The 17,783-nt window shown below is 36.8% G+C and overlaps 1 protein-coding gene across 1 annotated transcript in view; it reads left to right on the forward strand.

The window, feature by feature from the left end:
- Positions 1–17,024, forward strand: part of COL24A1 (collagen type XXIV alpha 1 chain) — a 123,567-nt gene extending 106,543 nt beyond the window's left edge. Inside the window, exons 47-59 of the mRNA XM_017729593.1 lie at positions 1,692–1,886; positions 3,356–3,463; positions 3,551–3,604; positions 3,897–3,959; positions 5,104–5,157; positions 6,708–6,743; positions 11,650–11,685; positions 11,781–11,807; positions 11,974–12,039; positions 12,786–12,954; positions 13,667–13,776; positions 14,867–15,082; positions 15,566–17,024. Of these exons, the coding sequence (XP_017585082.1) occupies positions 1,692–1,886; positions 3,356–3,463; positions 3,551–3,604; positions 3,897–3,959; positions 5,104–5,157; positions 6,708–6,743; positions 11,650–11,685; positions 11,781–11,807; positions 11,974–12,039; positions 12,786–12,954; positions 13,667–13,776; positions 14,867–15,082; positions 15,566–15,712 (1,281 nt within the window). The 3' untranslated portion in view covers positions 15,713–17,024. The remainder of the gene's footprint in view (positions 1–1,691; positions 1,887–3,355; positions 3,464–3,550; positions 3,605–3,896; positions 3,960–5,103; positions 5,158–6,707; positions 6,744–11,649; positions 11,686–11,780; positions 11,808–11,973; positions 12,040–12,785; positions 12,955–13,666; positions 13,777–14,866; positions 15,083–15,565) is intronic.
- Positions 17,025–17,783: the final 759 nt, after the last annotated feature.

The raw sequence follows: 17,783 nt of genomic DNA on the forward strand, positions 1-17,783 counted from the left end.
CCTGGCCCTAAGGTAAGTAACTTTCCACATTTCCTTTATGTCATTTTGCATTACAGATTTCCTAGGGTTAAGATATTTAAAAAGAAGGGACCTTTCTCAGTTCCCTGAGTATCTTGAAAATTAGACCAACTTTTTTTTTCCTTCTCTTTTGCTCCTGATATTCCAGCCAAGATACAAAGTTTGCATAAGGAAAGTGTGCTGTGAGAAGAACTGTTTCGTTGGTATATGACAGTAGTAACTACAGCTAAGTGAAAGTGATTACTTAGAAAGGCTGCACAAATCTGTTCCTGAAAATGAGCCATGGATCCCAAAAGACACTGTTTCCTCTCAGGGTCTGAGATAATCCCACATTTTCCTTTTGTATTTGTAACCAATGCCTCTCTACCTAAATAATTCTGAAGCTTTGTCCAAAACCAGTTAAAAAGAGTATTAGGTATCTGAGATATCTAAGACCATTCTTTGAAACAGGGTTTTTGTCTGACTGTTCTTTGCTGTGGGCCCAAGGTTGTGACCTGCTGCCTCTGGGAGCAGTGACACAGCTCTTCAATTAGTCCCTCCAGAGAGGGGGAGAAGATTCCTTGAGTAGTTCTCATCATTGAAGGTCTGATCACTTTGATTTCAAGTATGTATTTCTCAGTAGTTCTACTCAGATGGACCAGTAGTTGTTATAAAAGGTTGCCAAGTTAGATTTGGTGTTAGGAATTAATCAAGATGCCGGACGAGGCACTGCTGTTTCAGATATAAATTTCCAATCTGGTTGAACGAAGAGGAAATTAAACAAGTTACCCATAGGGGGCAGGTGCACCCTACTCAAGCCTCTCCAGTCTCTGGTCATGAACCTCTCCTACGTTCTTAAAATTCTTTGGAGCTGGATTTAGGAGAATTACCCCAAAGAATTTTTACATTTTTGCCTTTCCACTGAAAATTTCATACAATCATAGTAAAGGCAACTCCATTATCTCATTACAATTTGTAATAAAGGGAGGCTTAAAACTGATTTTTGCTACAATGAACAAAAAGAAAAGAACTTTTGCAATGTAAGTTTATCAGTCCATCAATCTGTAAGCCACAGCACCATATTCAAAAGCCAAAAAAAATCACATTTAATACAAAAATCATGTTTTATACAACCCTTTTATTTCTATGAGTGCTTAACTGAATGTCATAGGAAATAAGGAAGATTTATATACGCATTTCTATTAAATTACATCACAGAAATATTCATTTGTATGGTAGCAAACTTCCATTTTGTATTTTTTAACATGTCAAAAGTCACTTAACTCCATGTACTCAGTAACCATGATTTTTCATTTAAAACAGCTGCTTTCATTGATAGCTTGATGTTCTCGTACATTTTCATAACAAATGTTCTGATCTTTCTTCATATGGCAAGATTATTGTGTGTGAATCTTTACAGAGTATATACAGCCATACTAGTATTATCAGTATGCCTGATCCTTATAAATAAACATGTAGAATTTTGAATATTTCTTTGGGAAGGTAGCCTCATTTTGTTTCACATGGAGTTACTTCTTGAAAAATGAATACTGTGAAGTTCAAACTATTTTCAGCCTTTAACTTTTGGAATATTAGCAGAAATCTAGATGATACTGCTGATCATTGTCTTTCTATATATTTTGATGTACTATCAGTGTGTGTCCATATATATAGAAAGCATTGAGTAGTTTTGACTGATTTTATGTTATTTGCCTGTTTCAGCATACAATGAAGAAACGTTTGGCTATTCTGCTTGTAACCATTATTTTCAATTTGTTAAGGGCAATAAAGGAAACTCAGGCTTACCAGGTCTAGCAGGTTATCCTGGAGCACGAGGTCCCAAGGGATTGCCAGGCATGCCAGGGCCCATGGGAGCACCTGGACTAAAGGTACATACATGGGATCTTGTTGTTTTAGTACAGTTATGCTGCATTTAGTGGCTGTGGAACCACCATGCTACTGTTAATCATGTGAGTAACAGACAGCAAGTCTTATTTGAAAGGTAAGACTACAAGTGGTGTTTACCTCATTTCTATAAACTGTAGATTGAAAATAGAGATCTCATCCATCTGAATGCTATTCCCAACTCCAGAAGCCATCAAAACACTTGGTATTTAGTCATTCCAGCTTTAGGGTCAGATGTTTCCTGATTTTTACTTCTAAACTTCTGTAGCTACTAGAACAGTTGGGATGATTTAAGTATCTAAGCGATCTAATAGCAGAGAATTACCATAATCTCAAGCCTAAATCCCCGGCTTGAAATTTATCACAGGAGTTAAATTGCTTTTGTTCAGCCCTGTCAGAAAGAAATCTGAGTGTGCTCCATTTTCCAGGCAGTTCCAGGTACCTGATATTAGCACATCCTCATATTAATTAGACTCATTTCAGTTTTAAAACAAGCAAACAATGGAAACATTACAGATTTTCTTCATTTACAATAGAATTTTCTTTATTTAGAATAGAATTTTTTTTCTGAAATCATTATTTTTATCTAAACTAATTTTCTTTGTGAGATTTTATTGGTAAGCCATTCTTTAAAACCTTAAGTTACTTGGAAACTGGAAATACTGTCTTTGTTATCTTTTCATGAATATATTTTGGTATAAACTGTATTCATTATTTGCAGTGTTTATTGCCAGTGCTCCCACTCTGAATTTTACTCCTTTGCCTGGACAATGAGCTGTAGGAGGTAGTTCCTGCTCAGAAGTGCCTGCAATCTGAAAAAGGCAAGGAATAGATGAGTTGAGGGAAAACTGTTGCCACATATAGTACAGAATAAGCATTAATAAAGCACATACTGACTCAAGCCAAATAATACAAAAATAAAACCTGGGAAAGAGTATAAGCACAAAACATGAAACCTGTTTATTCACAGCCTTTATTGCAGCTCAGTAATCTCCTGAGCTAGACATGACTTCTATGTATTTGATAGTCCTCAGAGGATTTGTCTTGCAGGAACTTGTCTAGTTTCCATTTGAATCAATGTAGATTTTTAGTATAACAGCAGGGAGTTTGACAAGTACACTGTGTCTTGAGCAGAGGATTATTTTTAGAATTTACTTTTAACCTGTCTGTTCTCTATTTCATTTTGTGAATTTTACTGCTTACACGGGGAGATACCATACTAGAACTGATCCAACATGTATGGTTTTTATGTTTCCAAGTCAAGGAGCAGTCAAGTCATGTTTGCATTTTAGTGTATGTTTAATTATTTTCCTGAGGGAAATGAATGGAATAAGTCTATTTCTTAGAGAGAAAGCATGTTCCACACTTCTGACTTGTATTTAAAAGGAAACTTGTATTTACATTTGTAACTTCCATAATTGTAATAGAAGATATATTTTCTTCTTATTGACAGGGTGAGAGAGGGCTTCTAGGTCATCCAGGAAAGAGAGGCAAAAGAGGCCTTCCAGGATCACAAGGTGACCAAGGACCAGCAGGAGACGCTGGACTGAAAGGACAGACTGTATGTAACCACTGTGGTTGATGCAAAACAAGTAGTCCAAGAATTGGCAACATGAACTAATAGTAAGGATTCCTGCTCCTATTACAGGGAGAAGATGGAGATCAAGGTTTAATGGGGTTTCAAGGATTCCCAGGTCCAAAAGTATGTGCTCGTTCTTTTCTCTTAGACTGTAAGCTATTTACAGAGTGAGAACATTATGAAAGCATAAAATTAATCAGCTTTAAACTAATTTGTTCAAAATATCTCTGAACTGTTGGAACATGGTAGGAAAACTGTGTACTCAGTGTCTTAAGGACAAACATTCTGGGTCAGTGCTTGGTATTTTCACTGTTACTGCTCTTAGAAATTATCTTACTTTCACTCATTACAGGAATTTGAAACAAGTGGATAGCTAATGTTCATGTTTGATTAAACTGTTCCTTTGCATTTTCAGGGTCCTGCAGGGGACATTGGCTTAGTTGGAATTCTGGGCCCAAAAGGTCCAACAGGCCAAGTTGTAAGTGTTTCACTCCATGAAGTGATTGTTAGGATGGTTTGCAAGTGGCACATGTTTTTAACTTAGGGAATTTCTTTTTTTCTTGTTAACAAGGCCAGAACCCTCTAACTAAACCTTTCTGTCCAGATGCCCTTTGCTTGTACTGCAATACTGCTCTGGTTACACCATGCTTACAGACACACAAACAGAGCTGGGCCCTTAATCTTGAAAGAAAAAAGCAAGCTCTGCTGACTAAGTGCGGATCTCCTGCTGTAATCTTATGACCTTGTATTTCTTTTCCTTTCGGGGTTGAACATTCTTCTTACTGGCAAAACTGCTGATTGTGTAACTGTGTTCTACAGCAAAAGAAAATAGGGATCAAACTTTGCCTGCAGTAAGACACAATGGTGCTCAGGCATTATTGATTAATAGGTAGTCTTTTTTTAATGAACATTTTCTTCTTGTCTAAAATGCTCCTAACCTTCATTTGCTCATTCTTCATGACATTCTGCTTTGCTTCTCACCAAAAAATGTGCAAACGTCTTTAATATTTTGTGCATCCAGCTTATGGCATCAAGTGTGAAAGGTTGAAGCATGGAAGGCCTACTACAGCGTGTTCTCTCACTGCCGCCTTTGCCTTCACAGAACTGAATTTGTTCAGTTAACCAGATGCAAAGCAGCAGCTTTAGGGGACTGCTCTAATAGCTACTTTATTTTTCTAAACATTCCTACACAAGATAAACACTGGACACGAGCAGTTTGCTCTAGGAGAAATGGAACAGAAAAGTGACGTTTTAGCAGCATTTACTGGCAGCCTTACAAGAGTACTTGTGGGCAGTAATATAGCTCAAGATATAGTTGGTTGTAGCTCAATAAATATGTGGTCTTTTGTAATCAGAGTGCTTAAGTTTCCACTGTTTTTAGTGCATCAGTTTTCGTATTAAAGAATGTGTGGGGGCTGTCCAAGCACAACTATTACAAATTATTTAAATACTTACCTTACTGATTTTGTTGCAATGTGCACTCAATATTTAGAGAGTATCACCATGATCTTTTGGTTATTTGACCGGTCTGTGTGCTGAGCAACTTTAAACCAGGACATGTCATGGGGATTTTCTTCATTTTGGAAACATGGTGAACTAATAAATTCTTTGCTTGTTTACAGGGATATATTGGCCCTGTTGGTCAAGAAGGCATAGCAGGCCCAACTGGCAGGCCTGTAAGTTTCCCTTCACTCTTGCACAATTTAGTTATTTCATTACCCTTTTGTTTAATCATCTTGTTTTCAAACTAGCAACCTTCTTATTTTTGTTTACAAATAGCAACTAGCAGGACTTTCCTTGTTATATCATGCTGGAAAGTTAATGCATGTGACTCCAGCATCTGTAATACAAACAAGAAAAAAATGACAAAAAACAGTGACACAAAAGTAATTGCAATGGCTTTCTGGCTAAGTACAGTATGCAGAGGGCATGTCTACAGGGGCAGTGGGCAAGTCTACATGTAAAACAGCACATAGTAATCACCATCTGGATATTCTTTCTCAGCCTTTGGTCTGAGATATATCTAGAGAGTATCCACAGTTTCAATATAGTTTATTTTTTATTTGTTGTGGGTTGAACTGCCCAGAGTGCCCCTCCAGACACTCTGGGAGTGCCCATGAGCCCTTGCAAGGCTGTTCCACGTGCTGACGAGGTCCCTGTTACAGCTCAAACATCATCTTGGTCTTTCTGACAACTTTCAATGCACCCCAGGTTCTCTGCACTGGGAGAGCTCTGTCCTCGTCCCTGTTTCCCTCTCTTGTGACATTCATGGTGCCAGAGCCAGATTTGTTTTGCAAGAGAACCCCATGGCTCATGTCTCCAGACCACCCAACCATGTAAGGCAGTTTTAGGAGCCCTTTGTAGCATGAAGGTTCCTCTGCCTGATCAACTAGACTTGGAGTGAATGAGAATGTCTAAAAATCAAAATAATCATAACAATAACAAACATAAAATATAAGTAATAAATGCAAATATTTACAAATGAAATAGAAAGAATTCTATAATTCTTTCCACTTGTTGGAAAAATCAGTACTTTGTCTTGCTCCATTCTTTTCAATTGCACTGAGGAAGAAAACTTTACAGTTGTGTGTACTTGTATGAAGGCTTTTAATAGACTTCATATTGAATGCAAGAGTTTGCCATCATCAAGAAAGCATTTTAGTTGAAGATTACTTCTACGTGTTATGAAATGCAGCCATCAAGATGCACAACTTGTCCAGAGAAGAATTGTAAGATTGTTGCCGTGCTTGGGAACACAATTTAAGTGTAAAACTAGTCAAAAATAGGGATAGAAAAATAGTGTCTAATCTGATTATGAGACTAGAACTAATAACATCATAAAAACATATATGTGGTGAATGGATTTCTTCATTGATGAAGAGTACTGAGTTTTGTTCTCTAAAGATGGTGTAGCACTGATGTGTTGAATGTGGATGAAATTGTGGAGAACACAGGTGATTGACAGGGACAACACAGTTAGAATTACTGAAAGAAAACATGTTTGCAAGCTGAAGAATACAGCTTTCCACAAGGAATCACAAGATGTTTTCAAGTAATTTCATTTTCTACTAGTACAGGAAAATCAAATCCCCAGAGCTGTAAATACTTCCACAGATGAGATTGGACTTCTCATGTGAGCAGTATAATTCTCATGGATATCAATCTGCTTATCTCAGTCCTAGGCAACTAGAAAGTATATCAGAATAACAGCTGCTCTTTCTTACAGGGACCGAGAGGTGAGAAGGGCATGAGGGGTGAAATGGTAAGATGAAACAACTTTTGTCCTTTCCTTTGGCTGTGTAAAATCTATTCCTGTGTTACACTGAATGTACTCATGCGTGCTCTGAATGCCAGGCAGTTGTGTTGTGCTTGTGGAGCACACTGGCCAAGAAAGCTGGTAGCCTATATTAGAAATCTGAGCTTTTCTTGTTCAAGTTGACTTATGTAGATACGCCCAGTGGGTGTGAGATGCTGGGCTGTATGGCCCCTGGTCATATAGCAGTCACATACTCCAAATCTGTCCATGTTCAGATCTAAAAGGAAAATCTTGTGTCACATTTGCTGTCAAAGATGTAGTGCCTCACAGCATGCACATGTTCATAGATCTGTATCTCCTTGTCTAGAGAGGGACAAGCTCAGGAGAAGCCTAGACCTGCGGGTGGGTGCCCCTGAAATGTATTCCAACCACAGGAACCATGGGCAGCACTGATAAGTTATGAATTTGCTGTCTTTCATTTTTCAGCAAGGGTCATTGTACATTCATGAATGCTGGATTTAATTTTAAATTTGTGTTAGAGCCAGTAAAGTCTCAAATTCATTATGGCTATGTGAAAAGTCATTAAGTTATCATATTTACGGCAAACATGAGCATAAAGTTGATAACAATGATATTACCTTCCATGACAGACGTATTAGCTCCTTTTCCAGTAATTAGAAGATGTGATCTTGTTCCTGTTTCTCTCTACCCTGCCATCACACTTAAAATTAATCAGTTTCACTTATTGTATTTTGCTTTTAGCCGCCACCTCCAAAAAATTAAATCAAACTGCCTTTTAAAAGTTTTGAAAAATCTGAAATATTCAAAACATCTTAAAGAATTAAAGCTTGGAACGAAGCTTCTTGTCTGTGTCTTGGAGAACTCTCCTCTTTGATTCCAATGCTCTTGAGGCAATTGCTGTCTCAGAATAAGAGGAAAACTGGTTCCTCAATTTGTGCTGCTGTTATCCATCTTAGCTGTCTTTTTCTACTGTTTGTTCATAAGAATTGTTATGACAGCATAGAGCTAAAAATGCTGACACTTAAAAAAAATCCAAAAATAATCCTTAAAAAACATCCAAAATAGTGAAAAAGAAACATCTGTTTCCATTATTGGTGCTGATGTTTAAGAAGTTATTTCCTAAAAAAGTTATTGAATTCATCGAGATGAGTTAATCTAGTAAGGCTGCCTTCAGAAGAATGTTTAATTTTAAATCATATACAGAGGCACTACTTTCCCCCAAGAAAGGGATTTCTTTCTAACTACTTTCACACACAAAGGAGACCAAATTTTTTTTCATCCAACTGTGTATTCTGAGCTTTAATTTATACCTTTAAGATTTATATTGGCATTCTTCCTAGAATCACATAGATTTTAACCTTTTTGTAGTATATTTAGTTATATTTTTTAGTCCGTCAGGGTTACAGAGTTCATTACTAGAAAGAAATGTCCTTCTATCCCCAGAAAAACATGGCATGTAAAATCGTGTCTTCTTATTGAGGTCAATGGTGAAGCACACATTCTTTCTTTGTTAAAATACTGTCCTCAAGAATTTTAAAAGTCTTGGAAAATATTAGCGTCCTTGGGATTGCTTATGCTTTCAAAGTTGAGCCTGTGTACTATTGTATGTAAAATCAGGGCCTCTCAGCATTAGAAAAAGATTGGGATTTCGGCCTTTGAACTTCTGTTCAGTCAAATGAAGTGATTAAAGAATTAAAGAACACACTGAAACTAACTGGTTTAGTCTCTGCTTTTGTTTTTATGAACTGGAATTACACTTTTCTCACTTAAATTCTAATGCGCTCAAAGGTTAAATTAAGTAGATTTGTAAAAGTAATCCAGAACATTCCAGTAAAACATTTAGCAATTAACTTAGTCCATGAAAAGTGTAACTTAGCCTTATTTTTCTGCTCTGCAGCAGAAAGAACGAACATTGGTAAAAGCCCTACTCTGTGCAGTATCATTATGTTTTTAAGATTTGTAAAGATAATTGCTATAGCTCTCTGAAGTTTTGGTGCAATTAAGAAATGTGATATTCTGCAAAGTAGTTCACTATAGTTAACAAATAGCATTCAGTATTTACCTTTTTTTCCCCCCATGGGTTTTACTGGCAAGGAGACAGTGGATTGAGACAAATGACATTCCTCTTTCGCAAAATACCTTAAACTCATTGGAACAGTGCAGGTTTTTATTTTTAAAACATTCAGTTCTATCTCAAAAACCACTATAAATTTGAACTGCTCTTGTCCCAAGACTTTTTGAGTCTTAAAATGGTGACATATGCCAAGAACACAGAACATTAACTGAAGCATTCGGTCATCTGAAAAATACACTGGAATGTCTAAATCTCAGCATTCAGAACAAGGACATCTATTCATCCAAGAGCAGTGGTTACCTAGGGACAAACTGTTGAAGACTTTGTACCTTTCCTTGACTTGGTATTTGCATAATCAAGCCCTGAACCAAGATAAACAAATACATCCTTACAATGTAAAATTTGTTTCTCAAGATTCTTTTTCACACTTTCATTTTATACTAAACCTACTTGGCCAAGCATGATCAGACAGGCCAGTAAGATATTCACATGTGACTGAAGGTATCCTGGAGCAGTCTAACAGCACCTGAGCACGTGATCTGATAAATTAAATGTGGAGTCAGCCTTCCCAGCTGGCGTATAACAGTATGGCTCTCTGAAACCCAATTGATTTGCAACAGCTGAAGAACTACGCCAAAATCTTTGTAAGCTCAAATCAGTTTTGTAATAATGAATAACAACAATATTTTATGCATATTTAATAGTAATAGGATTTAAAAGAAAATTTCCAGCTGGGCAATAATCAGACTCAGAAGAGTAAAAGAAAGCTAGATACTCGACACATCCCACAGGGATTTCCATACTATTAGTACTACATATGCTAAAATTACTTGTTCTTTTATTTCCATTTTCCAACATTAATGATTAACATCTTTTATAAAGATGTTAATCATTAAATTTTTACCTGAAAGATGGCTTCCAGTCCCTTCTATAGGTGTAAGTGGATGAAACATAAATAAGGTCAGGATGTATCAGTTGAAAAGCTGACAATATTTACAATCCATAGGCCTTATCTTATTAAGGTCTTCTTGGTTAAGTATCAGAAAATCATCTATCTAAACACCCAGAAGTTGCTTCAGTTTTGAATTTCCTCTATTCTCCAAAGAACACATACAAGCCATTTACAGTCCATCAACAGAGCCTTGTATAGAGCTGGTGCTTGGAACTAAATGATGGCCCCCACTTTTCACACCCTTCATAATCCAGCACCTGAGCCCCTCTGGCATGGCCAGGGCAGGTGACATACAAACAAACTTCATGTGTGCAGCTGTCATTGTGACCCCTGGCAGATGCATTCCCTGGTACTACCACATGCTCTGCCTTAGGAGTAGGTCTGAGACTGTCTAGAGAGAGTAAGAAATGCAGATTACATTCTCCTAAGAAGTGAAAATTTGCAGCCTCGTGACTTAGGTACATTGCTTCTATCTTGTTTGAGATCCTTTTCTTAAAAAATATAAATGAGTTCATGTTAGATTGAATCTGGCCTTTCTTTAACAATTTCTAGCTGCCCTTGCTTTTGGCAGCTTGAGCACAGCCTGAGTTCAGCAGTTGTAGCATGAAGTGACACACAGATCTTGCTTGCTGTGAAATCTCACAACAGAAACATTTCTTATTACTAAATCAAGTGATTTACAACTTAATTCCTATTTGACTAGATCAGTTTCACAATATTTGTCAGCATGACCACGTCACATCAGATCATTTCTCTTTTGGCAGAGCTTTAGTACTAGCGTGACCACACTGATGTATGAGGACTTTTGCTGGAACAGCTTATTGTGCTCAAGTAGTTGGTACAAGCAGCACTGACAAAGGAATGTTCTGCTTAAATTGACTTAGCTGTGTTGAAAGGTTTTTACTAATTTAAGGTGCAGATCTAGCCCATGCCTTTCATTCCTTCTCTTTTTCTCTTCTTAAGGCGCTGCCACCTATTCTTTTCCTTGCCATCATTTGTGCCACTGTTTATGTTACAACAGCTCCTAGAAACTTTGAGTATATAGAGCTTGAAGATAAGAATCTAACAGAGACACAAATGTCATTGCATGTTATTAAATATTCACAACCATTCCATCTTAATGGGAATAGTTGATTAAAGAAAGAATAACCCAGATGGGTTTATTGTATTGGAAAGGTCCATGTTCAATCCTAAGGCAGCCTAAAACTCAGATTTAAGGCTATGTGCATTGTAGGCACTGTAAGCTAAGGAAAAGCAGCTGTTACTTCTCTTCCTCTCCACTGCAATCATCCTACACACTAAAATGATGCCACTTAACAATGAGAAAATAAGGGCATAACTTCTTGAATAAAAAGGAAGCCTGCCACATCACTGTAAAACAATGAACATAACATGCTCTGGCTGAAAATTGACACTGCTAATGAATTAAACTGATAAATGCCTGGCACATGCTCATGGATTAAAGTGGAGCAGTTAGTTTTTTGCAACTACTGATAACATTATTTACAATGTTTTTGTGATTACTTACCCCTTCTAGTACTTATATTGTCAACACACATATAACACTGGCATAATGTATAGCGCATTATATATTAATACTTTCTATGACTTTTAATGTTCCCTTAATACCAGAAGTAATTGGAGAAACAAGTAACCAGACAACACAGCAATTCCAACATGAATATTCATATGTTAACAGAGCAGGGTGCATTAACAATAGTAACTAATAATCTACTGCTTTACCACAGCTGGTATCACACCTTCTTCCTTATACACATTGGGCATTTTGTGATTTAATAAATACCTAAATGTAAAACCAGAGATTTTAATGTGTAACTGTTGCATTGTATTTCCATTTCTTCTAGGGGCTTCAGGGACGGCAGGGCCAGCCTGGGCCACCTGTAAGTGCATAAAAAACTGTGCCTGTGTTTTTCCATTTTGACTGCACTATATAAAGATGTAAAGTACCTAATATCTGTTTTTTCCCATTTTCCAGGGACCACCTGGACCACCAGGACCAAGGGTAAATTCTGTAACAACCTTTACCTACAACACAGTGCTTTATCGAAAGTGAAAATAACAGGATCCTCTTCAAATGTACTACTTGTGCCAGTGCTCAAAGAATTTACCACCTGCATTTTTATATATTCTTATTCATGTTTTTATATTCTGAAATACCTCTTTTTTAGAAGCAAGTGGATCTCAATGCTGCTGTTCAAGCTTTGTTTGAGTCAAATGCTGCCTTGCAGATGGAGGTATATATTTAAATGTATTTGTAATATCATACAGGGTATGCAATTATAACTTTATTTTTTGAGGACATAACAGGGTTTCCTTTCAAAGACTTAGTTTAAAACGAATAATAGATAACAATTGATTGTAGAATGCAATGAAACATGCTAGGATTTACAGGACATAGCGGAAATGAAATTAAGAGAAACAGCAAGACTTCTACCTTTCATCATGATTGGTAGTAATGAACATCTACTGCCTATCACACATAGTGGACTGCATCTGTTCAGACAGATAATTATAGTGGCATTTAGGGTTTGATCAAAAAAAATATCAACATATATGTGTCTGGCCACACTGGTTGCAAGAAAATCCCTTACATGGGTGAAGTCAAATAAATTTGCATATAATTTCTAGGTTAAGCCTCAGAGTAGATTTCAGTATTCAAAATCTGAAACCTCTAAGTTTACTTTAAAAATGCACCTTTTTTTTCTTTTTTTCCCCTGTATCCATATTTTTATGTTAATGTGTCATAATGACAAATGTGCATACCTAAACCTGCCTTAACATCACTGCTCTGACAATTTTAATAAAATGTACTAATTTGTTTACTGGGATATGTTATCCTTACATTGTTTTACATGGCTGATTGCATTCATATAAACACTTTGATTGTGTCTGGCTATTCAATGGCCATTTGACTCTTACTGCATTTACTGTTGTTGTGACACTTCTTTGTGGTAACACATTTGCTAATGGCCCTTGGCAGAAATACCAGAATACTGAAGTAACTTTACTAGATCACAGTACAGAGATATTCAAAACGCTCCACTACCTTAGCAATTTACTGCACAGCATCAAGAACCCTCTTGGCACACGGGATAACCCAGCACGTATCTGCAGGGATTTGCTTAATTGTGAACGTAAAGTGTCAGATGGTAAGTGTCCACTTTCACTAAAGCTTGAACACAAGTACCTTTGAAAGGTGTAGCTTCCAAATGCTGCTTTCTACATTAAAATTCTGATGTGCTATATTTAAAGTTTTTATTCTTTTTTATTGTATTCTCTTGCAGTATGCCTGTCACAACTATCTATATTTCATCTTTAAGATAAAATTTCTGAATTTTAAATGTGAAAGTATGTAGATAACTAATATTATATAAATATTAGACAGATTCTATCTGTCAGTAAACAGATGTATCCAGAAAATTTGAAACTGACTGCAATTTTGTGATTCAAAGTTTTCCAAGAATTTATAGCTAATCTTGCAATGAATTTTGTGTGGACCAGATTCTAGATTCCTAATGAGAAAATTATATACAATACATTACCACTGTCAGATACACTGACAGTCATTGTATCTCAGAAGTTCCCGAATCAATATTTCAAATAAAATCCCCATCCTATTTAAACACGTAATGCCATTCTAACTGTAATCAGAAGTGGTTTATTACAGTCATTTTTCTCAGTATCTGTTATTAGTATAATTTTAATAGTGAAAATATTTTCATGTTCCTTTTCTTTCATTTCCTTGTGAAGGTATGGTGATAACATATGTAATGTTTGCCAAGAAGTATGAATATTTTAGCAAATTATTTAGTAGTAATTATATTTAGGTTTTATTTTTCGTCTGAAATTATATACTAACAGGAAAATACTGGATTGACCCAAATATTGGATGTCCTTCTGATGCCATTGAAGTTTTCTGCAACTTCACTGCAGGTGGTCAGACATGTTTAACACCATTGTCTGTGACAAAGGTATGCATTGCTTCTAGAGACACTGTGTCTGTGCTTGAACTCTAAACAAATGCATGCTTACTTACTTAACTCATGGAAAGGTGTTAGATTTCGGGGGGTTGTTGTGCATCTTTGTGGAAGGACATGTTATATATTCTGGTACAGAAGTTACAGTTTTTCTGGAGACTATATATGTTAGTAATTCTCACTATGCCAATAAAATTATTTTGTTTTGCTTTATACTTTCTTATACAAGGCATAAAAATAAGCCTGAAATACTTCTAAGCCACATTAGTATCTCATCACTCAGGGCACCTAAGCATAGAGATGCTGAGGTTGTTACAATAGAAAGGATGAAATTATTACTGCTTTCCAACACTTAGGTACTTTTAAATGCTGTTAAGGAGGGACTCGTTTCCTTTACATCATTAGTTCATGTTCCTCCTTACATGTAGTTCTTGAACTCTTGGGAGCAGAAATTTTCTGTTTGTGAAGTTCTGTATATATACTGTAGTCACTGAAGAGCTTCAAAAATACTGTGAAGTTCACATATGCATTCCTACATGTGGAAGAACCCTGAATATGAAACGGTCTTGGAGAAATTCTTCTTGAGTAATGAGTTACTATATTTTCTGTCTAAAATCAAAATATACGTATGAACTTTTGCATCTGTAATGGGCTATCAGTATTGCTGGAACCTGTGGTCTAAGAAGACTAAACAGCAGTGTGATGTGGCTTCAGTTAAAACACTGCTGCTGCTAATATCTTTGTTTGAATCACAAAAGCATTTGTTTCAGTTTCCTTATTTAAAAATAGTGTTTTCTGGCCAGCTGTGCTTCAGCAATGTTGTAAGCACTAGCAAATGTTTATATTTAAGCTTTGAAAATGTCCTATGAAAGCTTCTGTTTACAGTAATCACTGTAAGAGAACATAACATCTCTGCTGAGGAATGCAAATCATGCTCTTTGGCATTGACCCCAATGTATATAAACATGTATACATGCTCCAATGCCTGAACACCACACTTACATGTTCATGGCACTTTGTGTCGCTGTGGCCATTCAGCATAGTCCAGCTGTAAGTCTGACAATGCTTTTCTCTCGGAATTTAGCTGGAGTTTGGTGTTGGAAAAGTGCAGATGAACTTCCTTCATTTACTGAGCTCAGAAGCAACCCACAGCATCACAGTCCATTGTCTGAACACACCGATGTGGGGAGTAAATAAAGCAGGTGTCCGGAAGACATCGGTTACCTTCAAAGGATGGAACGGTCAAATATTTAAAGCAAATACGCTACTTGAACCTAAAGTGCTTCTGGATGAATGCATGGTAAATACTTTTAGCAGCAGCATTAATTATGATGGAGGTACTGTTTAGATGTTACTAACCTTCTGCAAATAAATAACAATTCTTTAGATTCCCATACCTTATAGCTTGCTTCTTTGCATAGCTCTGCATATGCCAGCCTTTAGATACTGAATTCAGCATCTCTTCAAGGGTAAAAGCAATTGCAGTGATACAGGGTATCTGTACTTGCTGTTTGCATTATGTCTCATGCATTTTGAGACTGTATGAAGACATCAGCACAGAAATAGGGAGGTCCTCCAGGAAAATTCAGAAACAGTTACACTCAGAATGAAAATTCAGGCTTTAGAAATGGCACTTGTTAAATTACACAGTTTCTTTAGGAACTGATGAGAGAAGAAATGTTTCTGTGCACTGCTTCTCTTTCGCTCTGTAAGCACAATTTTCATTTGTGTTTTGAAGCTCATCTTTTATGTGACTCTAATATGCTTCTCCTGTGTGTTTCAGATTGAAGATGGCAGCTGGCGTAAGACACAGTTCTTTTTTCACACTCAGGACACAAATCAGCTTCCAGTTGTTCAAGTTAATGCACTTCCTCATCTCAAACCAGGACAGCAGCACTTCATAGAAAGTGGCTCAGTATGCTTCCTTTAGGATTTCTGTCCTAGGTTTCTTTTTGCATCAGCATGGAGTTTCTGCACAGATTGAATACAAAAGTAATGATCCGTTACAGGCAAAATTACTAGGAAACTGAAGAATTGTTTCAAGTGTTGTTGGTTAAAGAATCTCAGGAAGAAAAAGACTTCCTCCTAAGGAGAAATGGCATTAAAAATAAAAGAAAGAAAGAAAAGACTAAGGCAATTTTCTTAAAGTATTTAAAAATAAATTTCTCGGTGCTTCCTTGCATAATTTTCTGGAATGGATTATCTGAACATGGAGTTTTTCAGGACATCAAGTGTTCTTAGCGATTTTTTAACAGCACTGCACAAAAACCATCCTGAGGAGAGCTGGAGACATATGATACTAAGGAGCAATACCTGCTAATGCTCCTAAATGTGCAATAGCTTTTATATGAAAAGTGAACCATCCCACAGTACAGTACAATACGTCTTCTTTTCTTAAACGTTGTTTTATTCTAGTCCTTTGTGGACACACACATCTGAACAGATGGCACACTACCTCTTTTGTGTTCCCTGTCTGTGTTGCCTTGGTGCTCTTCATAACACAGGGTGCTTGTGGCCTTAACAGATTATTTGAGTCCTTTTTTATCTTTCAGACTGTATGTGCTGGCTACATCAGGATATGTTTCTGTTGTAAAGGTACTTGTTTTAAACCGTTGGTCACATACTTCACATAATGAAAACATTATTTATGTGGATTTTGTGTTTAAGATATTTTTGTGTACTATTTTGGAAATGGTGTATAAGACAGCATATTGTATAGGGCGCTTATAGTCAGAACGGTTTGCATTACAGCCATTGTAAAAATTGTTGTAGAAGAGCTGCATAAAGTAGTTTTAACTTTTAAATTCTGTATTTCAGTTAACACTGTTAATGCCAAAGCCATCTTAAGATGATATATTCTGTATATATTTTGTAACTTCTGAAAAAACCTACTACAGCGTGTCTTCTGAATGGCTGCTGTTAAATGATAATCAGCGTTTCATCCTCTTAGAAATTCCTTTTTTTTTGGCAAAATTTATTAGATCATTTTGAGTTTTTAAAACTAAGATTAAAATGTTCAATTAACTTTTTTTTTAGTAAAAAAGAACAGTTTTACCATTAGGAAAAGCACTCTTTACATTGATATGCCTCTATCTATTATCAATTCAAAGTGTGCTCAGGAGTACACAGCAAGGTGATACCAGACTGTATTTGGGGGAGCCCGGGAGTGTTCAAACAACCTGTCTGTCTTGATCTGCAGGAAACCACACCACCAAAGTACAATAAAGTAAGCTTCCAAGCTATCTGTTTGTCTTTTACTATTCTGTTTCATACTGTATAGGTCATTCTTAGAAATGATGAAAATCCTCTGGAAGGGCACTTTTGTTAGGTGGCAGTGCTTCTCTTCCCTAGGGAAGGTGTGCTCTGTGTCGTGGAATACTGCCAGAGGGACAATGTTTGCTTTTGCAAAGTAAGGTACATGCACATCCCACCTTACATTTTGTATCAAAGCATCATTTTTGACCACTTCGAGAAAAATCTGATAAAACAAAAGATCAAACCAGACTACAAAAAGATGAGAAAATGTCTCACTTTTTTGCATTTTCAATATCAATGCACTGACATTATGATTTGACATTTGCCCTTAGTTTGGCTTTGGAGGTGATGTTTTGAGAAGTGTTTGGGGGTATTTTGTAAGATTATAATTTTTTTTAGAAAATGTCTGCTTCATGTATATTTTTATTAATCTCGCCCTATTTTTGGGAGTTGTTCATCTCAGAAATTATCTATTTTAAAAACGAGGAACTTAAATTCTTATAAGGCTGCTCGGATGTGCATTTCCTTAGTTGAGGCAAAGCCGCACATCCCATGCAGACAGCGGGGACGATGGAGCGGGGCAGCGGGGCACCGCCAGGTAAGAGCGATGTCCCGTGTCACCTGGATGGGGAGTGTCGCGCCGTGGGGCGGAAGCACCCGTTTGGCAGCGTGCTGGTGTGCGGCGCGGGACGCGTTTTGGGAAGCCTCCTTTGTGCTTTGGGAAGCCTCCTCGGAGCCTTGGGAAC

The sequence above is a fragment of the Corvus brachyrhynchos genome, unplaced genomic scaffold (assembly GCF_000691975.1).
Source record: "Corvus brachyrhynchos isolate BGI_N302 unplaced genomic scaffold, ASM69197v1 scaffold101, whole genome shotgun sequence".
NCBI classification, from domain to species: Eukaryota; Metazoa; Chordata; class Aves; order Passeriformes; family Corvidae; genus Corvus; species Corvus brachyrhynchos.